The following is a 25,310-nucleotide window of genomic DNA, read 5'->3' on the forward strand; positions in this document are numbered from 1 at the left end:
GCTTAAATTTTGCGTTGTTTCCATAACTGTGGAATGTATCACTTCCATTATTAATGATTTTACCTCGGTGGGGAGCCACAGTCGCATAAAACCTTTTGAAAGGACGACTGTTCTACAGTCAAATGGCGGTTATGTCTTTAAGAAAACTTCCATTATTGGTTACAATTACGTTTTTTTTTTATTTTTCACTAATATATGGTATGTTGGGTGTCATAAATGTGAGAGAATGGTGGCGTCAATACTCTTCTAAATGTACTAAATATAAGCCATTTAAGGAATCCATAAGGGAAATGTTAGGGCATAACTTATTAAAAATTATACACTTTGCACTTCTCTATACATCGTTAGAGCCAATTAATTGAATGCATGGTGTTTTTACCTTCATTTAGCCTATACATATAGGTATGAGTGATGGATCATCAAAATAACCTACTCTCAACAAAAGAGTGAGGCATAGTTGTTGGCGTACCTCTGATATTTGACCAACTTTGCATTTGGCCTTGGTCTTGATGGTGGCTCTCACAGGTTCTCCCTTCTCAGAAGAGATCAGTATGAAACCCAGGTAGAAGGCCTCGTGGGGGTCTTTGGACAGTTGCATGCTCCATCTGCTCGCACTGGGGTGCACGAACACTGGCGACGATGCTTCGAATGTACCTTTTGGCCACCTCCTCAGCTGGTTGATATTCCACGTAAATGTAGCCGTGGTCGTCACAAAATTTGTTATGGCTAGCTCACGTACACAGCCATCGCTCACCTGCACTCCGAAATCGTATGACCCCTGCAAAAAGAAGTGTATTTGTTACCATTTTGTAAGAAATATACCGGATACGAAACAGACCATTAGCATTGTAGGTGTGCATCAGCACCAAATACCCTGAGCAAGTGGTTTTGAGTGTCCTGTTTAGAGGGACCAGACAGGGCCCTCCAGGGCGAAATGCAGTTATTAATTAGGGCTACGGAGCCACTTACGCTACTGATACTTGTAATAAGTGATGTAGCTAGAAACGAACCAGAAGACAGTGACACGCGCAAACACAGGTTTGAGAAAACTTTTATGGTATTTGCCTGCCTCATCTCGCTCCAGCCGAGGAAGATGGTGGCCTAGCTATTGTCTTTTCAGTATATACACTTAATGTGGACACCAATCAAGTTACAGATGTGCTTGGTATATCCTATTACAGAAGTCGTCGCGCTGAAGAATTCAGTGTCACGTTTCTATAGGTCACATACAAATTACTAAGATACGTTTTGTTAAATGCTGAAGTCAGGAACAAATCGTTATTAATTGACAACAGTTTAATGGAAAACACGCGGAAGTCGTCAGGATGTCGGTTTAAGGAACTCGACACCATACGGTGACACACACACTTTTGTCAGAAATTGTTATCCATCAGGAATTTACGACTATACGGAGATTGAGTATAGAGCCGAGTTAATTCAAAGTGCCGGAGAACTACAAATCACAGCAACGCGACGTGTGCAGGAACACCTTCAGAAACACCAGTGGTGGTATTATTTTGCAATGCATATTTCTTGCTAGGTATTAGGTTCATTTCTAATATTTCCGCTTGTTTTTGTTAATGTTGCGATTCTTTGTTGCAGAGCAGTTCCAAAATAGTTGTTCCTACTTTGATTTTGCTGTTATTACCAAGCGATTCATTATTACAAAAATTGTTCAGATGGCTCTGAGCACTATGGGTCATCAGTCCCCTAGAACTTAGAACTACTTAAACCTAACTAACCTAAGGACATCACACACATCCATGCCCGAGGCAGGATTCGAACCTGCAACCGTAGCGGTCGCGCGGTTCCAGACTGTAGCGCCTAGAACCGCTCGGCCACTCTGGCCGGCCATTATTACAAAACTGTCTTTTTACTACAGTCGTGACAACTGTTCATTTTGTTTTGTGCTGTAGTATTGTACTAGAGTAGATTCAATAACATAACGATTCCAGGTCCGTGCCCAAAAATTATCGGAAAGAGGAAAGGACAGCCCTGTATATGTTCAGCTGACTCCTTTGAGAGCCAACTAGCCCAAAAGTTGTAGAACTGAACACCACACAAAAACTCTACACCCTCGTCAACATGCTGCGTAGCAACCACGGTAACTTTCACCCTCTATGAAAGATGTCATACCTCCAGCATTCACATCTGGCTGGACTCGACATGGACGTCTGCTGTGTTACGCTACTACTGCACATTCATCTGGGTACTGAATGCAACCCTTCCCATAACAATGCTGAAAGGTGACTCTCAACTTTGAGTTGGATCCAATTGACTTACAAACAAGATATAGTAAGTATTGTCTACTGAGGTTAGTAATTATCATCTATTCCAGAAAAAGGCTGCAAACAATAATGTGTATTAAAATGATAGTTTTTGTAATAAACGAGACTGGCTTAATCAGGTAACAAGAACATAAAGCAATCAATAATGTGATTATTTACTGTTGTTTCTGGCCACAGTTGTACAGAGAAAGTACGATCCTCTTGACGTCTCCTTGGCACTGAATTCGGTGAGCTGATTTTATCGAACTCCATACTTTCTCAGTAACTGTTCACTGTCATGTTTGTGACAGGAAAGTTTGCGAAGGAGTTGAATTTATGTAGTTAGCAATGACATTCTTGGAAATGCCAGTAATTCAATGTTCCACTCATTCTGAGCAAAGGTATACACTGGCGGAAAAAAATGGTACATCCTCAAGGTTCAAATGGCTCTGAGCACTATGGGACTTAACATCTGAGGTCATCAGTCCCCTAGAACTTAGAACCAGTTAAACCTAACTAACCTAAGGACATCACACACATCCATGTCCGAGGCAGGATTCGAACCTGCGACCGTAGCGGTCGCGGGCATCCTCAAGGACAAAGCCATTTTATTGACAAGTGAAAAGTGACAGATAATTATTTTAGGAGTCGCGTCAACGAAGAGTGTAATCCCCTCTGGTGTCAACGCAGGCGTATATTCTTGCGTGGAGGCGGCCATAAGGATGCTGAATAGCATCCTGCGCTAAATTGTCCGCAGCACCTTGTACCTTTCGTTGCAGTTCAGGAATGGTTCTTGCAGGGTCTTGAGAACGAGTAAGTTCGAGCTTCAGCATGTCCCATATGTGTTCAATTGGTGTGGGATTTGGTGGTCGGAGCTGCTGATGTATGCCGCAGGCAGTGCGTTGCGTCGCAGTAGCCGTATGTGGATGTCCAGCGTGCCTCTGGGGCGCACATCACCTTTCTGTCGAAGAAATCTCAGTTCAATTGGTGTGGGATTTGGTGGTCGGAGCTGCTGATGTATGCCGCAGGCAGTGCGTTGCGTCGCAGTAGCCGTATGTGGATGTCCAGCGTGCCTCTGGGGCGCACATCACCTTTCTGTCGAAGAAATCTCAGTAGCACCTGCTCAATATGGAGCGCAATGGTTAGTTTACTCTGTAGAAACACCAAATGTGACTGCGAGTTATAACTGATGCCCCTACTCCCCCCCTCCCCTATACACTTTGAAGCTTAGCGTGAGACTTGCGTGTCGAGGGCGAATGCTCTCCAGATTAGGACAGTGACCAGGTCTACCCCATACATGTGTATGTCTGTTATTCAATACAGACAGAACCCACTCTCATCACTAAACACAACTCAGTGCCATTCTGCTCTCCAGTTAACTCTTCCACAACGCCAGAGTAGCTATACTACGTGCTTTTGTGGTGTCAGTAGTAACCTGATCGGAATGCTGAAACGAAATTAAATAATCTTATGGCACTGATGGCTGGAAGTCCCCACCTGGGGAAGTTCAGATGCCAAGTTGCTGACATATCATTGGGCGACTTGCATGTCAGTGATGACGAAATGATGTTGAGGTTAACGAAACACACAGTCCCTGAACTGAGAGAGTATCTGACACTGCTGGGAATCGAACCTGAGCCTACTGCATTGCAATCAGATGTGAGGGAGTGGATATCTTAATGTTGCTGCAATCTTACAGTTCCCAATGGTCCATGATGACACAGAAGGTGCAACTTATGCCCTGATTTCTCCTCTCCCCCGCCCAAATGTTGTTTGGTTGGCCGTAGCTGCTTGCACAATGTGTTGATCTTGATGTGTGCCTGTACTACATGGACGACCACAACCTGCTTTACAAGTGTGGGAATGTTCCACACGCTTTTGTTGAAAGCAGCGACGTGCCACAGATACAATGTGCCCAACATGCGCAGCACCCTGTCAATACGTTCTTCCAGCCCCCTGCAGGCCCACAATGCTACCGTTTTCCAATGGCTGAAGTTGTTTAGTAGTGGTACATACTCATCAGCAGGGCATCGTATACCATAGGATGAATGGTGCATGCACTGTTCATCTCTAAACTTATAGTAGTCACTGCCTATAGAGTCAAAACAGATGGTGCAGAGACTGGCCTCCAGAAAGACATCTGATTGCTAATGACCAGGACAAGTGAATCACTATCTCTACAACCCCTCAGTAAGCACATGGTGCCATGGTGCGAGCACAGTCCTTGAGGATGCTCCATTTCTTTTTCTGGCAGCGTACGTATGTAGAAAACATTCTATGTTACTGAAATGGAGCTCCGAGCCATAACCACAATTCTCTGAGTAATCAAAATGATCCTCCTAAGAAGTATTACATTTAACTGACTCAGTTTTTCTAGGTATTAGTGGTCTTCTTCCACAATGCAGTGTCACAAATGGCAGCTTTAATTATCTCCGAGACTGTCACATATCCAATTATTGTAGTCCTAGATGTTACCAGCTGAAATAACTCACAGCTATAATTGGAATGTCTGGCTAGTTAATGTCTGACCACTCGGTAGAGGTAGGCAACGTCGCTCAGTAGTTGTGGTGGAGTTGGCACCCCACTGGCAGCTCACACAATTCCACGTCACTCCCTCACATCCTGGCAACCTTTTGATCTCCGACAAGGACACCTTTTCGAAGCGACTGTTGCACCACTCTGACACTACTGAGAAAGATTCTAATTGGCAGTCTGTCACACTGCTCTTACATGTAAATATATTCCACTGTCCAGTCACACTGTGGGCAACGGCCGTGCCGCAGTAGATACACCGGTTCCCGTGAGATCACCGAAGTTAAGCGCTGTCGGGCGTTGTCGGCACTTGGATGGGTGACCATCCAGCCGCCATGCGCTGTTGCCATTTTTCGGGGTGCACTCAGCCTCGTGATGCCAATTGAGGATCTACTCGACCAAATAGTAGCGGCTCCGGTCAAAGAAAACCATCACAACGATTGGGAGAGCGGTGTGCTGACCACACGCCCCTCCTATCCGCATCCTCATCTGAGGATGATACAGCAGTCGGATGGTCCCGGTGGGCCACTTGTGGCCTGAAGACGGAGTGCCAGTCACATTAATCTGACCACCTGCCAAAAGCCTTAATTACCACCTTCTGCAGTGCGGACCAGTGTGACGTGCACAGGAAGAGAGTCAGTTAGGTTATGGAAGGTGCCGACTGGGATGTGGAGCCATGCTGACCGAAGAGCCGTGGCCAACTGGGCTAGGTTTCCCGGTTGAGGATTGATGGCGCAAACTGACTGATCGAGATGGTCCCACAGATTGACGATTGGGTTTAAATCCGAGGAGTCTGATGGTAATCGCATTCTGGTGCACTTCAGATCACGCGCATACACTGCAGGCTATGTGACACACTGTACTGTCCTGCTGGTAATGGAAATGAAATAAGCGTTTGGCATTATTGCCCGGGAGGACCCTTACGGGGCAGGTCCGGCTGCCTTGGTGCAGGTCTTATTACATTCGATGCCACATTGGGTGAGATGCGTGCCGGATGGGGATGAAATGATGATGAGGACAACACAACACCCATCCCTGAGTGGAGAAAATCTCCGATCCACCCAGCAATTGAACCCAGGCCACTTATGACGGCAGTCCATCACGCTGACCATTCAGCTGTCATGGCGGACGTCCTGCTGGTAGATGCCATCCTGCTGAGGAAAAACAAACTGTACGTAGGGGTGGACATGGTCCCCAAGAACAGATGTGTACTTGTGTTGATCCAAAGCGCATTCCGGAGTGATGAAATTACCCAGGGAATGCAACGGAAGCATTCCCCAGACCATAATGCATGAATGGTGTTTTCTTTCAGACTTTTTACACCGTACACGCCAATGGCCATGTGTCTAATGCAGCATAAAACCTGATTCTTCTGAAAATGCCACCTGTCGCCACTTAGTGGACTTCTTGACCTGGTACTGGCATGCAGACTCCAGCCTTTGTTGTCGATGAATAGCAGTCAACAAGGGTGCATGAACCAGACGCCAGCGGCAGAGTACATGTGCAGCAATGTTCGCTGAACAGTCGTTGAGGAGACGCTGATGCTAGCTCCTTGCTTCATCTGGGTGGCCAGTTGCTCAACAGTTGCACGTCTATTCGTCCTTCACATCTCCGCAGCCGTCTTTGACTCCTGTCATCTATGGCCCATGGTGCTCGACAATTGCCTCGGCGCCAGTTTCGGATAGCGCCATTTTGCCTTCTACATCTACATCTACATCTACATGGATACTCTGCAAATCATATTTAAGTTCCTGGCAGAGGGTTCATCCAACCACCCTCACAATTTTGTATTATTCCAATCTCGTATAGCTCGCGGAAAGAATGAACACCTATATCTTTCCGTACGAGCTCTGATTTCCCTCATTTTATCTTGGTGATCGTTCCTCCATATGTAGGTCGGTGTCAACAAAATATTATCGCATTCGGAGGAGAAAGTTAGTGATTGGAATTTCGTGAGAAGATTCCGTCGCAACGAAAAACGCCTTTCCTTTAATGAAGCCCAGCCCAAATCCTGTCATTTCGATGACACTCTCTCCCATATTTCGGGATAATACAAAACGTGCTGCCTTTATTCGAATTTTTTCGATGCACTCCATCAGTCTTATCTGGTAAGGATCCCACACCGCGCAGCAGTATTCTAAAAGAGGACGGACAAGCGTAGTGCAGGCAGTCTTCTTAGTATATCTGTTACATTTTCTAAGTGTCCTGCCAGTAAAACGTAGTCTTTGGTTAGCCTGCCCCACAACATTTTCTGTGCGTTCCTTCCCATTTAAGTTGTTCGTAATTGTGATACCTAGGTATTTAGTTGAATTTACGGCTTTTACATTAGACTGATTTATCGTGTAAACGAAGTTTAACTAGTTCCTTTTACCACTCATGTGGATGACCTCACACTTTTCGTTATTTTGGGTCAACTGCCACTTTTCGCACCATTCAGATGTCTTTTCTAAATCGTTTTGGCAGTTTGTTTTGATCTTCTGATGACTTATTTAGTCGATAAACGACAGCGTCATCTGCAAAAAAACCGAAGACGGCTGCTCAGATTGTCTCCCAAATCGTTTATATAGATAAGGAACAGCAAAGGGCCTATAACCCTACCTTGGGGAACGCCAGAAATCACTTCTGTTTTACTCGATGACTTTCCGCCAATTACTAAGAACTGTGAACTCTCTGACAGGAAATCGCAAATCCAGTCACGTAACTGAGACGATATTCCATAAGCACGCAATTTCACTATGAGCCGCTTGTGTGGTAAAGTGTCAAAAGCCTTCTGGAAATCCAGAAATACGGAATCGATCTGAAATCCCTTGTCTCTAGCACTCAACACTTCATCTGAATAAAGAGCTACTTATGTTTCACAGGAACGATGTTTTCTAAAGCCATGTTGACGGTGTGTCGATAGACAGTTTTCTTCGAGGTAATTCATAATGTTCGAACACAATATATGTTCTAAAATCTAGCTGCATACCGACGTTAACGATATGGACCAGTAATTTAGTGGTTACCCCTACTACCTTTCTTGAATATTGGTGTGACCTGTGCAACTTTCCAGTCTTTGGGAACGGATCTTTCTTCGAACAAAAAGTTGTAAATGATTGTTAAGTATGGAGCTAATGCATCAGTATACTCCGAAAGGAACCTAATAGGTGTACAGTCTGGATCAGATGACTTGCTTTTATTAAGTGATTTATGTTGCTTCACTACTCCGAGGATATTTATTTCTACGTTACTCATGTTGGCAGCCTTGCACGGTATATGTTAACCATGGTGCCAGAAAAACAGTTTACAAACTTAGCAGTTTCGGAGACGATTCCACCCTTGGCCTGAAAGCCAATAATCGTGTCGTTCTGGACGTCAGATAAATCGCTTCTTATCTACATTATGACAACGATTGCACTGCCCTGCAATGTTCTGGCATCTACCGTCCATTAGCGGTTCTTGCATGTTGATGTCGAACATAGGGGAAGGTCACATTAATGTCACTGGATCGTGTAGCCCCTTGCATGGATTAGATTCTTTAAAAAAAAAAAAAAAAAAAAAAATGCGGCTTGTTCAAGACTGGTTCCATTCTATACTGAGCGCCTGGTATATCAACAGGTTAAGAATTTGGAAGGGATGGATTGGTAGGACATGTTCTGAGGCATCAAGGGATCACCAATTTAGTATTGGAGGGCAGCACGGAGAGTAAAAATCGTAGAGGGAGACCAAGAGATGAATACACCAAGCAGATTCAGAGGGATGTAGGTTGCAGTAGGTACTGGGAGATGAAGCAGCTTGCACAGGATAGAGTAGCATGGAGAGCTGCATCAAACCAGTCTCTGGACTGAAGACCACAACAACAACAACATGAATTCCTTGAAATAAGATCTTTTTCATTTACAGGAAATGACGCGTTTCATCCTTTTGGGACATCATCAGACTGGTGTAAAAATTGACGTGGAAAATGAATGTTGGTTTTTCCACATTAATTTTTAAGCCAATCTGATGATGCCCCAATAGGATGAAACGCGTTATTTCCTGTAAATAAAACATATTTTGCAACCGAGACTGTCTTATTTCAAGAAATGCGTTTTGCTTCATTGCCTTAATCAGTCACAACAGTCTTTTCTATAATTACCAAGAGTGGACGGATTTTGACGACCTAATTCGCCAATTGGACAGAATTTGGTACAGTAGCCCTCAGGAGGACATCCACCATCATTATCAATCAATGCCAAGCCGAATAACCGTTTGTATGAGGGCCAGAAATGGACCAACGCGTTATTGACTTGCTCAGTTTGTGAAGTTCTTTCTCCTGAGTAAATCATCCAATTTGTTAATGAAATTGTAATCATCTGTTTGCCTATACATGTACATTATACTTACCGATTTCCGTCCCATTCGGATAATTCGTTCGTGGTCCGTAATTATTTTTTGTCCTAGAGTGTACTTTACCTACTGTCTTCGTGTAAAGAGGTTTAACTAAGTGCGTGACCGATTTTTATAGCCTGTTAGTTTCGTCTGTACCTATGCAACATCCACACACTTCCGGTTACTGACCTGTTACTTCCTACGAGTAAACTAAATTGCAGGCAGAATTATGCTTGGAAAAATGAAGAGGCGTCGTGAATACAACCTGGGGACTGTTCAGTAATTAAAATGTTTATTGGACCAGTGCAGTGATGGACTGATACACAACCTCGACCAAGAATACACTAAGTTCGGAAAATCGGTTGTGGAAGTCCACGAACATGTGCTGAAATATCGCAATTCAAGTCTCGAAGAAATTTCATGTGGTCCCAGAATCTTGCAGAAGTTCTACAGGTCTCTATACTTGCGGCACAAAACAATTTCTACAATGATCCAGGCCAGCATGGCAACTACCCTTATAGCCTCGAGCTGTCGTTGCAAAGCCAACAGAATTACACATACTGCACGTACGAGGGTGAGTCAAATGAAAACCTTAAATATTTTTTATAATATTATTTATTGTAAAGAAGTGGTACAAAGCTGTATCCCTTTTCAACATAATCGCCCCCACGCACAATGCAAGTCCTCCAGCGCTTACAAAGTGCATAAATTCCTTTAGAAAAAAATTCTTTTGGTAGTCCTCGCAACCACTCATGCACCGCGTGGCGTACATCTTCATGAGAACGGAACTTCTATCCTCCCATTGCGTCTTTGAGTGGTCCAAACACATGGAAATCACTTGGGGCAAGGTCTGATGAGTATGGTGGATGAGGAAGACACTCAAAATGCAGGTCTGTGATTGTTGCAGCTGTTGTACCGATTCACGTCGCTTTGATTTGAATGTAGGCCGCAGATGATTTTTTAGGAGATCTGTGTATGATGCACTGGTGACAGTAGTCCCTCCAACTATATAATGCTCCAAAATGACGCCTTTTTCGTCCCAAAAGAGAGTTAGCATAACCATCCCTGCTGATGGTTCTGTTCGAAACTTCTTTGGTTTTGGTGATGAGGAATGGCGCCATTCCTTGCTCGCTCTCTTCGTTTCCGGTTGGTGGAAGTGAATCCAGGTTTCGTCCCCAGTAACGATTCTTGCAAGGATGCCCGCACCTTCTCGTTCAAAGCGCTGAAGAAGTTCTTCACGAGCATCAACTCGTGGTTCTCTCATTTCAGGAGTCAGCTGCCGTGGCACCCATCTTGCAGACACTTTGTGAAACTGGAGCACATCATGCAGAGTGTGATGTGCTGACCCATGACTAATCTGTTAACATGCTGCAATGTCATTCAGTGTCACTCGGCGGTTTTCCTTCACTATGGCTTCAACTGCTGCAATGTTCTGTGAAGTCACAACTCGTAACTGACCTGGACGAGGAGCATCTTCCACTCAAGTCACACCATTTGCGAACTTCCTACTCCATTCGTAGACTTGCTGCTGTGACAAACATGCATCACCGTACTGAACCATCATTCGTCGATGAATTTCAATAGGTTTCAGACCTTCATTACGCAAAAACCGAATAACAGAACGCAGTTCTTCACTGGTGCAAGTCGCAAGCGGGGCGGCCATCTTTATACTGATACTGCGACGGTATGTGTGCATCTGCACTATGCTGCCACCTACAAGCCATTCTGCACGCTGTTTGTAGCATGCTTACCAACTTACAGGATAACGGCGCGAAATTTCGATTTGTTATTACAAATTTAAGGTTTCCATTTGACCCACCCTCGTATTTTCACAAAACTTACACATTTAATGATTTTACTGACTTGCAGTTGCGCACTGATTCTATTAAAAATATGGCAGTTCGAGTGTCTTTTTCTCAGTAAATCTAACGCAATGTCGTTCATTGGTTGCACGTGATCTTTACAACGAATAAAAATGGGATAAAACTAATCGCTAATGTTTCACATTTAAGTGCCTGGCAGTGGGTTCATCGAACCAGTCTCACACCACCTCTCTACCGTTCTGCTCGCGAACAGTGCGCGGGAAAATCGAACACTTAAATCTGCCAGTGCGAGCTCTGATATCTCTTATTTTGTTACAGTAATTATTTATACCTACGTAGGTGTGCGTCAACAAAATAATTTCACATTCGGAGAATGTTGGTGATTGAAATTTCGCGGAAAAATCTCGCCGCATGGAAAAACACTTTCCTGTTGATGTTTGCCACCTCACTTTGCGTATCATATCTGTGACAATCTCTCACCGTTTTTCGTCCATCATATCTGGTAAGGACCGTATGCAGAACAACATTACTCTAGCAGAGAATGGAGATGCGTAGGGAAGGCAGTATCTTTACTGCATTTGCTGCATCTTCTGTTCTATCAATAAAACGCAGTTTTTGGTTCGCCTTCCCGCAACATTACATAAACTACTGGCCATTAAAATTGTTACACCACGAAGCTGACGTGCTACAGACGCGAAATTTAACCGACAGGAAAAAGATGCTCTGATATGCAAATGATTATCTTTTCACACAAGGTTGCCGCCGGTGGCGACACCTACAACGTGCTGACATGAGCAAAGTTTCCAACCGATTTCTCATACGCAAACAGCAGTTGACCGGCGTTGCCTGGTGAAACGTTGTTCTGATGCCTCGTGTAAGGAGGAGAATTGCGTACCATCACGTTTCCGACTTTGATAAAGGTCGGATTGTAGCCTATCGCGACTGTGGTTTATCGTATCGCGACATTGCTGCTCGCGTTGGTCGAGATTCAATGACTGTTAGCAGAATATGGAATCGGTGGGTTCAGGAGGGTAATACAGAACGCCGTGCTGGATCCCAACGGCCTCGTATCACTAGCAGTCGAGATGACAGGGATCTTGTCTGCATGGCTGTAACGGATCGTGCAGCCACGTCTCGATCCCTGAGTCAGTAGATGGGGACGTTTGCAAGACAACAACTATTTGCACGAACAGTTCGAGCAGCGTGGACTATCAGCTCGGAGACCATGGCTGCGGTTACCCTTGACGCTGCATAACAGACAGGAGCGCCTGCGATGGTGTACTCAACGATGTACCTGGGTGCACGAATGGCAAAACGTCAGGTTCTGTTTGCAGCATCATGATGGTCGCATCCGTGTTTGGCGTCGCACGTTGGAAGCGTGTATTCGTCATCGCCATACTGGCGTACACCTGACGTGATGGTATGGGATGGCATTGATTACACGCCTCGGTCACCTCTTGTTCGCATTGATGGCACTTTGAACAGTGGACGTTACGTGTTAGCACCCGTGGCTCTACCCTTCATTCGATCCCTGTGAAACCCTACATTTCAGTAGGATAATGCACGACACATGTTGCAGGTCCTGTACGGGCCTTTCTGGATACAGAAAATGTTCGACTGCTGCCCTTGCCAGCACACTCTCCAGATCTCTCACCAATTGAAAACGTCTGGTCAATGGTGGCCGAGCAACTGGCTTGTCACAATACGCCAGTCACTACACTTGATGAACTGTGGTATCGTGTTGAAGCTGCATGGGCAGCTGTGCCTGTACACGCCATCCAAGCTGTGTTTGACTCAATGCCGAGGCGTATTTTTATTTCAGCCACATATGGTTGTTCTGGGCACTGATTTCTCACGATCTATGCACCCAAACTGCGTGAAAAGGTAATCACATGTCAGTTCTAGTATAATATATTTGTCCAATGAATACCCGTTTATCATCTGCATTTCTTCTTGGTGTAGCAATTTTAATGGCCAGTAGTATAACATGACGGTGAGTAACGTAACAATGTTGGCGCGTGAGAAACAGCCTGTTGCAAGCGAGTTTCTGACCGCAGAAAACGTTCGTCCACACATTTAGCATCCTCTCCTTCAGCATGACAATGCAGGACCACAAAAGTGTGTTGCGACAGATGCGACAATCCGGCGTCTTCATCTCTATCATCGATCATTCTCCGTACAGTCGCGACTTGGCCCCGCCCGACTTTTGATCTGTTTACAAAACTTAAAGAACACCATGGAGGACTCTTTGACAATGGTGGAGTGGTGCGAGCATAGTTACGGTTACAGCTACGTCAACAAAGTCGAATATTCTATAGTGACGGAATCAACGTACTGGTCTCTCGTTGGGAGAAATGTGTTCGTCGCCAGGGTGACCTAGGTGAGAAATAAATATGTAGACATGAAAAATAAAGATGTAGACTGTTAATAAAGTTTGTTTTATTCAAAAAACTCTAAGAACTTTCAAATAAAGTATTCAGAAGCATTACTTTTCATCACAACCTCGCAGTAGACTCCTTTTGGCCAGGAATTCCCTCATCGCCTGTGTTAGTCTGCTTCTTACATCCCTCTTGCTTTGTCCGCCACATGTTGTTTCATTTCCATAGAACCGATTTTTATGTTAATTAGTCGTTAACTTCTGCTTCTCTTAAATTCTTTGACCTTTTTTTACTCTCAGTCCATATTCTGTGCTCGTTAGACTGTTCATCTCGTTCAGCCCATCCTGTCGTTCTGCCTTGTATTGTATTGTATTGTATGTTAACCTGGGGACTAGAAACGACGGATAGGCTCCATTCCGACCACAGCCGCAGTGGTCCAAAACCTGGTCTACAACCCCACGACGACTACCGCAGTCCACTTCAGCCCTCCGCCACCCCACACCGAACCACACTTTCAGGGTTATTGTGCGGTTCGGCCCCTGGTGGACCCCCCCCCCCTCCCCCTCATGGAACGTCTTACACTAGACGAGTGTAACCCCTACGTTTGCGTGGTAGAGTAATGGTGGTGTACGCCTACGTGGAGAACTTGATTGCGCAGCAATCGCCGACTCAGTGTAGCTGAGAGGGAATAAGGGGAACCAGCTCGTATTCGCCGAGGCAGATGGAAAACCGCCTAAAACCCATCCACAGACTGGCCGGCTCACCCGACCTCGACACAAATACGCTGGGCGGATTCGTGCCCGGGGACCAGGCGTTCTTTCCCAATCCAGAAAGCCATGCGTGAGACCACACGGCTAACCGGGTGGGCTAGTTCTGCCTTGCTTTCACTCAGGACATCGAAGCCATGTTATCAAGGGTACGATTTGACAATGAATTTTAGTGCCGTTCCTGAACCATTCCCGATGGTATAAATCTAATTTTCTCGGTATTTCAAACATCTCGCACCATTTTACATTGTCGAGCGATTTTCCTAGATCGACAAATCCTATAAACGTTCTTTGATTTATCTTGAGTTTTGCTTCCGTTATTAACCGCAACGTCAGAACTATCTCTCTGGTGCCTTTAACGTTGCTGAGACCAATAAAGGAACATGTGAACGTGAATTGTAATGGCCGACACTTCTGCCAGTGACTTTTAGGAATTCTATCTCGTTTATTCGTAAGTCTTAGAATGCTCCGCGAAGCTTTAACATATTGGACCCTTATACGTTTTAAATCAGAATCCATTCCTTCCGTGACGTCAGCAGACAGCCCCCCCCCTGCCACTCCCACCCCCCCCACCCCCCTTGTAGAGTCCCTCAGAATACTGTTTCCATCCATCCGCTCACTCCTGTGCGTCTAGGGCCCAATCTAGCCTTCCGAAGACAATTTTCTTCTCGATTTCTTCACATTTTTCGTACAGTAATTTCGCTTTAGCTTCTCTGCATCTCCTGTTGACTCCAATCCACTGTGATGTATATTTCTACGGGGAATGTTCAGGAAGTAAATGTGTTGCGACTTTAAGGCTCTGCAGTCTTTTGTTTTTTGATCGTTGGGAACACTGAGTTGTAGAGAGAGATCACCTGAAGAGACAGACCAGCGCAGGGAAAGGATATTGTATTTTATTGCATTGTATGTTAACTGGGGGCCTAGAAACGACGCAGAGGCTCCATCTCCGCCATAACCGCAGTTGTCCACAGCCCCACGACGACTACTACAGTCCACTTCAGCCCTCCGCCGCCCCACACCGAACCAGTCTTTCAGGGTTATTATGCAGTTCGGCCCCTGGTGGAACCTCCTCCCCCCCCTCCCCCACCCCCAGGGAACGTCTCACACCAGACGAATGTAGCCCCTATGCTTGTGTGGTAGAGTAATGGTGGTGTACACGTACGTGGAGAACTTGATTGCGCAGAAATCGCCGACACAGTGTAGCTGAGGCGGAATAAGGGGAACCAGCCAGTATTCGCCGAGGCAGATGGAAAACCGCCTAAAAACCATCGACAGACTGGCCGGCTAACCGGACCTCGACTCAAGTCCTCCGGGCGGATTCGTGCTGGGGACCAGGCGCTCCTTCCCAATCCGGAAAGCCGTGCGTTAAACCACACGGCTAACTGGGCGGGCAGGGGAGATTAGTACATGTAGTCGCGTTGTGGTGTCCAGTTGCGTGAAAGAGGTAGCTAAGAAATCCCGCCACGTGTGAGCCAAGTGCTGTGATCCGATTCCTACTCGTGGCAGGGGTAACACGTAATGAATTTCTCTCGCGAATCAAAACAGTTTACAGCGAAGGTGCTGACGACGAGAACGAGGGGGTTTAAGCGGTATGGGGAGTTTGTTCATTACGAACAGAGACGTAGAAGATTTTGACTGCTGATTTGTGAGTGAAAACATAGAGGAAAGTGTTTGTGAAGACCGCCGATTGACAGTGGATGAAATTTCTGCCACGTTTTCTCAGCTCTTAAGAACTCTGCGAGACACCCACAGAAACGCTGGGATACCGGAAACTGTGCGCGACGTGAATCCCAGACAGAGCAGCAAAGAAAAATCCGATCAAGAGCGCTAGCGATTTTCTTAAGCGACTTTAATTGGAAGGTGAGGATTTTTTGAACTCTACTGTGAGTGGAGATGAAACGTGGGTGGCTCATCACGCGCCTGAGACAAAACCACAGTCGTCGCAGTGACGTCACACCGATAACCCATCTGCTAAAAAATTGAAAATCACAATTTCGGACAAAAAATCATAGCCTCAATGTTTTGTGACCGAAAACGCATCATTTTGATGGTATTTCCGCCACGGGGAGAGATCATCAATGGACGTGATATTTAGAGACCCATAAAGATCGAATGGGGCATTCAAAACAAAAGGAGGGGAACAATGACGAGAGGAGTGCGTTTGTTGCACAACAAACGTCCTCCCTCAGCCTTTGTCATCAAGGAGCTCTTGGACTCACTTGGTTCGGGTGTTCCGATCCACCCTCCATATTCCCCTGATCTGGCGCCTTCAGATTATTATTTTTTCACTTCCCTGAAGTCACACGTGACTGGAATTACATTTTCAAGTGACAAGCAGGTGCAGAAAGCGGTTCTGAAGTGGGGGAAGGAGCTGGTGGGAGATGTCTTCGACGAGAGCCTAAAGAAGTATCTGCCCCGGCTCACCACAGACACTAAACTGAATATTGATTATGTGGAAAAATGGTCAACAAATGTTTCAACAGGTACACTTTTTCTAATAAAATATAAAAATTTAGCACACTTACTCTCTGAGCATTCCTCATATGTTCCTTAATTTCCCTTAACATGTTAATATGCGGTTGGTTCGAAAAGTTCTCAGAATCACCCTGAGAGGTCAGAGCTAGTGCAACGAGTTGTTCACGTGATGTTCATTGGACTGCTGCCTGTAAACACGTGCCACGTCAGTGCTCTTGGAGGAGAGCTCTGCCGGTGACGTGGCTCTCTTGTTGTTCCCACATAGTGATTTGTGAAGATGGAAAACATCGAGATTCGAGCAGTGATTAAGTACTTCGTAAAGGAAGGTATGAAGGCAAAGGACATTCATGCCGATTTCCAGAATACACTTGGGGGGGGGGGGGGGGGGGCTCTGCTCCTTCATATTCAACTGTTGCCAAGTGGACAAATGAATTTAAGTCTGGTCCGGAAAGGTTCGATGATGATCCGCGCAGTGGTCGGCCAAGATGTGTCATTACTCCAGAGATCGTTGCGAAAGTGCACAAAATGGTCATGGAGAATCGCCGATTGAAAATGCGTGAAATTGCTCACGCTTGCCAGACGCCATCTGAAGAATCAGAAATGAAAAAAAATTATCTGCAAGATAAGTGTCGCCACTCTTGACGTTGGATCAAAAACGCTCGAGAATGGACGTATCGGAGCAATGTTTGGCCCGGTGTAGGAGAGACAAAAAAGATTTTTTGCTCCAGTTTGTGACCATAGATGAAACTTGGGTGCACTACTATACCCCAGACACAAAACAACAGTCAGAGCGGTGGAAACATGCTGATTCTCTGCCAGCAAAGAAAGCAAAGACAATTCCTCAGCGAGAAAGGTTATGGGATCAGTGCTCTGGGATGCGAAGGGGATTCCGTTCGTAGATAGTCTGCCCATTGGGCAGACAATTACTGGAGAATACTATGCTAACCTCATGGAGAAATTGCAACAATAAGGCCAGGTTTAACAAGGAAGAGAGTCATCTTTCATCAAGACAATGCGCGCCCGCACACAGGTGCCGTCGTCAAAACAAAATTACACGAACTAAGGGCTATGGTGGGGCGGAGCCTCTCCATCGTTTCTAGGTCCACAGGTCAATACACAAGGCATGAACTGGTGCCACACCCGCCTTAGTCACCTGATTTGGCTCTATCATACTTCCCTCTGTTCCCAAAACTGAAAATATTTCTTGGTGGACGACGATTCACTTCAAAAAAAGAATTGATAACAGGAGTTGACAACTATTTTGAGGCCTGGAGGAAACTCATTTTCGAGATGGGATCAAGCTGCTGGAACATCGTTGGACCAATTGCATTAATCTACAAGGACACTACATTGAAAAATAAAAAAGTTTCAGTGACGTAAGTACTTTTTTTCTATTTCGTTTCGAGAACTTTACAGACCACCCTCGTATTTCCATCCTTCATCGATGCACTCAACAAGATCTGGGAGTTGATTTCTCCATTGCAAGCGGCTGCTCCGGCCATCTCGCTCATGTTTCATGTCCTGGAATGCCGCCATGAGCTCAGATGCAGAATTTGGTAAAGCTCTGCTCCCTACGACTGGTTTTTACTTCCAGGCTCGTTACATCGAACGCTACTGGTTTCTTCCTCTGCAGAATTATCTCAGTATGACAATCGCAGCCATTGTCTTTATCTTAAAAGGCCAAAGTCTTAAAAAGCCAGGTCTGAGGTGGGATTGTTGATTGCGCTTCTGCGAAATGTCTTCCCGGAATCAGTCACCAGGTGCTTCATTTTTCTGACATTCTCACGCAGTTGTCAATGCTATCGCAGGATTATCTGCAGCTGCAGAGATAATGATGAAGCGGTTATTCCCCGTCTGTGACGTCAGGATATTTATCGAGAACTTGATACCGGCAGCATTAACAAAGGAACAGTCTTCTGAGTTACATATCACAAACAGTATGCATAATTGTCTACTAATTTTCATTTTTGTTTTTAGAGATATTCTATCTTTACAGTCATTCATTGTTGACTCCCTGGATACTAATTAGCCGCGTGCCAATGCTGTGGAAGTTTAAAAATTCCCCGCAGATATCTGTTTAAATAACTCGGAATTGCAACTGAGCAGTCTGTTACGCAGGTCAGGACAACCATCAGCAGCTATCTTGCAAACAGCAGAATTCATAATCATGACAAGAGCCAGACCAAACTTAGATGCACCAACACTAAACAAACAAGAAAGACAAAAAAGCATTTTTAGAGTGGAATAAAATTTCTGTACATGAAATTTCCTAAGGAGATTAAAAGGACAGCTAAAATTCAGAAATTTAAAAATTCCCTTAAATCATATCTCTTAAGTAATTCATACCACAAAGTGTACGATTGATTGGGTAATATATGACAGTGAATGGTTAAAAATTAACACTATTTAATAGTTAATTTTTGTGCATAGTTGCGTTGGCATCCGACTACGTCTTCTAGGTGCTTTGTTATCTTTGTTAAGCAATGCGTGGCTCAACTAATATGTAACGTAAATATCGAAAGGAAAATGCTGCAAAATTATGGATGTATTTATATACACAATTAATTAGTTTTTTATTTACGGCATCTGAAGACAATTTATTGATTTATCCTGGCAAAATTAGAAGTATCATACGTTCCACATAATTTATTTTGTGTTGATAACGATACGCATGTTGGAAGAAGACTTACAATTAATATGGAATAGCTACAACACTTAGAATTAACTATAAGGCAAATAGTAGAAAATCCTAGCAGCTGCAGTAGAAAAACAGCAGTGTTTTCACTAGTTCCTAAAAAGTAGAACAAGAATGATAAGAGTACGAATATGTTATACCTTTGCGGCGCAGCGGCGGAATTCTAAAATTGTTAAAATGAAGTGTAATTTAAATTCGTTTTGGTGAATGGGAAGCCTCCCCCAGGAAATATCCATTCCAAAGCACAAAAAAAAATTTTAAATCAATATTACGTTAATTTTAAAACGTTAGTAATTTACAGACTAATACAGATTTAATATCTACTGTGAATGTTGCATGCAGTTTAACCTACACGCACTCGTATTCCTTTGGGTATGAATGATATGATACATCTGAGACGACAACTATTTAAGGCATCACGTACACTGAAAGATGTCGCCGGCTGTTGGCAATCGACCATAATACCCGTTACTATTAATTAAAGCAACAACTGACACACGAGACAACAAGTCGTGTTAATCGGACGTGTGTGATCTGAATTTACTAGCGTTAAAGGTGTAAGCCTCCTACATAATGAATGTTATAATGGGTCGTTCAACACCAAAGAAGTAAGGGGAATACGGGAGTGTGCTTGCACGAGATGAGAAAAAATCGAGAAAACAGTTATTCTCTCCAAAAACAATAGATGAAGACATTTTAAATACAATGAAACTTTTCGTAAATAAAGCTAACAAATCCCCTTGTAAAAGAATTCCCTACGCCTTCGCAAGTTCAGATCTCGTGTTAACAGAAAAGTACCTGTTGTGTCAAACCACAATTATTATACACTGAAGCGATAAAAAGATCGTAAAGGCATACGTGTTCGAATGCAGACATAGACAAACAAGTAGAATACGGCTCTCCGGTCAGCAACGCCTATATAAGACGAGAAGTGTCTGGCGCAGTTGCGTTTCGCTGGGCCCGTAAACACAGACATTGGACTGTTGATGACTGGAAACAGCTCTGAGGAGTCTCTTTTAAAACTGTATGAAGGAGATGGACGTATACAGTTATGGAGACAACTTTATGAATCCATGGACCCTGAATGTCAGCAGGGGACTGTTCAAGCTGGTGCACGCTCTGTAATGGTGTGGGGCGTGTGCAGTTGGAATGATATGAGACCCCTGATATGTCTAGATACGACTCTGACAGGTGACACGTACGCAAGCATCCTCCATGATCACTTGCATCCATTCATGACCAATGTGCATTCCGACGGACTTGGGCAATTCCAGCAGGACAATGCGACACTCCACACGTCCAGAATTGCTACAGAGTGGCACCAGGAACACTCTTCTGAGTTTAATCACATGACGGACATGAACATTATTGAGCGTATCTGGGATGCCTTGCAACGTGCTGTTGAGAAGAGATCTCCACTCACTCGTACTCTTACGGAATTATAATCCTGCAGGATTCATGATTTCAATTCCCTCCAACACTACTTCAGACATCAGTCGAGTCCATGCGGCACTTCTGCGTGCTCGCGGGGGCCCTACACGATATTAGGCAGGTGTACCAGTTTCTTTGGCCCTTTAGTGTATTATCAGCGACCTTGTGAATGATTCACGATTTTCAGATTCATCTCTGTCTTACTTGGTGTTGCTGATTGTCAAGTGACATGGCTAGAAATCTATGAAGATGCTTGTTTATAATCCCTTATTTAGCTCATAAATCGCTAGTAATTGGTGTGGGCTTTAAGTATTGTAAATTGCATTATATATTACAGGGGAATGAGGCAGAATTTGAATATGCTCGTAGCGGATGTAACTTATTTTGGGCTGGCAACAATGACAGAAACCGATGGCAACAATTGACGTGAGAAAAGAGTTGTGAGGAGGAGAGACAGACGAAGGTCACAGAACACAAGTAGGGAAGGGATGGGGGGAAGAAACAGGCGTGTCTGATTGACATATGGAAAGAGAAAGGAGCAAAAAAATGGTTCAAATGGCTCTGAGCACTATGGGACCCAACTGCTGTGGTCATCAGTCCCCTAGAACTTAGAACTACTTAAACCTAACTAACCTAAGGACATCACATACACCCATGCCCGAGGCAAGATTCGAACCTGCGACCGTAGCAACAGCGCGGCTCCGGACTGGAGCGCCTAGAACCGCACGGCCACCGCGGCCGGCGAGAAAGGAGCATAATTGGTGAAAGATCCAAGCATGTAATTTATTGTGTGAAAGAGAGAAAGTGGCCCTCTGCGTTAATTTTTAGCGAAAAGTTATGAGGCTGAAAAATGTAAGTGCTTCGGCATTTTCTTAAACACAGCAAAGCATTGTTTTATGTATGGGCACAGCTAGGATAGTATGTAAGTGACATCTTCTGTTCAGGTTATGAGCAGGTGACAAGCAGTTGATATGTTACGCGAGATGTGCACTGAGATGTTTGTAAGCAGACCAAGCGCAAGGTATCCTGCGGAATTAACTGAGCCTAGAAGCAGTGGTATGGTCAAACGGCTGAATGTTACAGATATACGTGGGTCACTGCAAAGGAAATGCACACTATTTTTGTAAAAATACAGTTTTCATTCTGCATGTGTAAAAGTTTTACAGTGTGTAGATACATCCTTCCGTGGTGAGAGGTAATACCTGTAGTATTCTCAGCACACTCTCGAGACAGTGGATCTCGGAATATTGAATTCCCTAACGATTGAAACTTCCTGACAGATTAAAACTGTGTGGCAGACCGAGACTCGAACTCGGGACCTTCGCCTTTTGTGCGCAAGTGCTCTACCACTGAGCTACCCAAGCACGACTCACGCCCCTTCTCACAGCTTTACTTCTGCTAGTATCTCGTCTCCTACCTTCTAAACTTTACGGAAACTCTCCTGCGAAACTTCTTTCAGGAGTGCTAGTTGTGCAAGTTTCGCAAGAGAGCTTCTATACAGTTTGGAAGGTATGAGACGTGATACTAGCAGAAGTAAAGCTGTGAGGAGGGGGCGTAAGTCGTGCTTGGATAGCTCAGTGGTAGAGCACTTGCCCGGGAAAGGCAAAGGTCCCCAGTTCGAGTCTCGGTCCGGCACACAGTTTTAAGCTGCCAGGAAGTTTCACTAAGTAAATTGTTTATTACCTCAAAAAATAGGTAAACTGTTGATACATTTATCTTAATATGACAGGAGACTGTCAAAGCCTTAATGGAAAAGGTTTTGGGGTTGCCAACAATACCATGACTGTACTAAAGGCTTCACCTGAAGCCAATCGACGACCACGAATGTCCTTCTTCAGAGCTCCAAAATTATGGAAATCGCATGGGTAGAGATCGGGACTGTATGGAGGACGTGGAAGGGATTCCCAGAGAAACAACGTAGTCGATAAAGTTTTGGCAACAACTGGGCAGCCATTATCCTGCATCAGAATGATCCCGTCCGTCAGTATTGCTGGACATTTAGACTCGATTGCGCATTTTATTTTTTACCAAATATCGACTTTTCGCTGGGCGTTAATTGTGGCGTCGTGTTCCAAAACTTCAATAAGCAGCAGGTTGTCGGCCGTGAGTCATGCCCGGATAGCCAAATGGTAAGGCGACCGACCGCTATAAGCAGAAAATCTGGGTTCGAATGCCGATCCGGTATATATTTTTCACTGTCGTCATTCCATTCTACAGTTGATGGTTGTCCATATTCAAAATTGATTCAAATGGCTCTGAGCACTATGGGTCATAACATCTGAGATCGTCAGCCCCCCCCCCCCAAAAAAAAAATCTTAGAACTACTTAAACCTAACTAACCTAAGAGCATCACACATCCATGCCCGAGGCAGGATGTCCATATTCATTCCGAATACATTAAGTGTGTTTCATAAGAGCTGTAGTCGCCGCAGTGCCTTGTACCGTAATTCAGAGTAACACAGACACTGCAGTATCGGATATACGGACGAACATGAAGCAGTCAGTCAGGGAACGATGCGACTGTCAACTGATCATCCTGTTCAGCGAGTGAATCAAGTGGTTCAAGAAAACTGTCTACGAAGAGCACTTCAAAACAAGCGAAGAGGAATGTTGTCATCAGGCTCTGTCCTTCTTCATGATAATGCTCGGTCGCACACTGAAGCTTCGGAAAAGGTGCTCCTGCAGAGTTACACATGGGAAGTTTTTCATCATCCACAGACCTGAACTGGATTCCCCTGACTTTCATCTCTTTGCTCACATGAACCGCTGGCTATGAAGACAGAATTTTGGCACAGACAACGGGTTACAGACCAGTGTGCAGAACTGCGGAAGGTAGAGGCGGCTGCCTTATAAGGGTACCGGAACATTGGTACATGCTTTCACATATGTCTAAAGTTGGAGCGGCGACAATGTGGGGAAGTCACTGTAGGATTTAGCTAAATGTTAAAAAAAGATCGTTCTTGATGTTCACAGTGGTTTTCATTTCGTAACCGATCCGACCTTCTGAACAGCACGTTGCAAGGCAACCCAGATATGCTCAATAGTGTTCATGTTTGGGTAGTTTGGTGGCCAGCGGAAGTGATTAAACTCAGAAGAGAGTCACCAGCTTCGACATAGTCGCGTGTATGAACAGTGATCCAATACTGTCAAATGTTTTTCATTCCAGTCTTTGATCACAATATCAGTTCTTTTGACGATGTCCGGTTTCAGTCAGTCAGTCAGATCTGAGGACAGTCATTACTGACTGAAACCGGACATCGTCAAAAGAACTGATATTGTGATCAAAGACTGAAATAAAAAACATTTGTCAGAAGAGTATTCCTGGAGCCACTTTGTAGGAATTCTAGAATTCTAGCCGTGTGGGGCGTCGCATTGTCCTAATACAATTGCCCAAGTCTTTCGGAATGCACGATGAACATGAATGTATGCAGGTGATCAGACAGGATGCTTGCGTAGGTGTCCCCTGTCACAACCATATCTAGATGTGTCAGGGGTCCCATATCACTCCAACTGCACACGTCCCATACCATTTCAGATCCTCCTCCAGCTTGTACAGTCCCCTGCTGACATCCAGAGTCCATGGATTTATGAAGTTGTCTCCATACCCATACGTGTCCATCCCAGCAACATGTCTCCAGTCATCAACAGTCCAATGTCACTGTTGACTGGCTCAGATGAGGCGTAAAACTTTGTGTCATGCAGTCAGCAAGGGTACATGAGTGGGCCTTCGGCTCCGAAAGCCCATATCGATGATGTTTCGTTGAATGGTTCGCACGCTGACACTTGTTGGTGGCTCAGCGTTGAAATCTGCAGCCATTTGCCGAAGGGTTGCACTTCTGTCACGCTGGACGATTCTCTTCAGTCGTCGTTGGTCCCCTTCTTGCAGGATCTTTTCCCGTCCGCAGCAATGCTGGAGATTTGAAACTTTACCGGATTCACGATGAAAAATGAAAATGATCGTAGGGCATTGTTGGTCGGGAGGCCCCATGCGGGGGAGTTCGGCCGCCGTATTACAAGTCCTTTTTAGGTGACGCCACATCGGCGACTTGCGAGTCAATGACGATGAAAATGATGATGAAGGACACACAACACCCAGTCCCCTGCTGGGAATCCAACCCGGGCCCCCTGCGTGGTAACGTTAACGCTACGCTACGGAGGTGGACACCGGATTCCCGATATTCACTATACACTCGTGAAAATTATCGTACGGGAAAATCCCCACTTCATCGCTACCTCGGAAATGCTGTGTCCTGTCGCTCGTGCGCCGACTATGACAGCACGTTCAAACTCACTTAAATCTTGATACATTGCCATTGTAACAGCAATAACCAAACTAACAACTGCGCCAGATACTTGTTATCTTACATAGGAGTTGCCGACCGCAGCGCCGTATTCTACAAAATTGGTTCAAATGGCTCTGAGCACTATGGGACTTAACAGCTGAGGTCATCAGTCCCCTAGAACTTAGAACTACTTAAAGCTAACTAACCTAAGGACATCACACACATCCATGCCCGAAGTAGGATTCGAACCTGCGACCGTAGCGGTTGCGCGGTTCCAGACTGAACCGCCTAGAACCGCTCGGCCACAGC

The 25,310-nt window shown here is 44.9% G+C and overlaps 1 protein-coding gene across 1 annotated transcript in view; it reads right to left on the bottom strand.

Annotated features, from left to right (window-relative positions):
* The window catches only part of LOC124551164 (speckle-type POZ protein-like), a 40,207-nt gene that overhangs the window by 12,255 nt on the left and 2,642 nt on the right, over positions 1–25,310 (bottom strand). Inside the window, exon 2 of the mRNA XM_047126142.1 lies at positions 470–778. Coding sequence (XP_046982098.1) covers positions 470–778 — 309 coding nt within the window. The remainder of the gene's footprint in view (positions 1–469; positions 779–25,310) is intronic.

The sequence above is a fragment of the Schistocerca americana genome, chromosome 9, assembly GCF_021461395.2.
Source record: "Schistocerca americana isolate TAMUIC-IGC-003095 chromosome 9, iqSchAmer2.1, whole genome shotgun sequence".
Taxonomy (NCBI): Eukaryota; Metazoa; Arthropoda; class Insecta; order Orthoptera; family Acrididae; genus Schistocerca; species Schistocerca americana.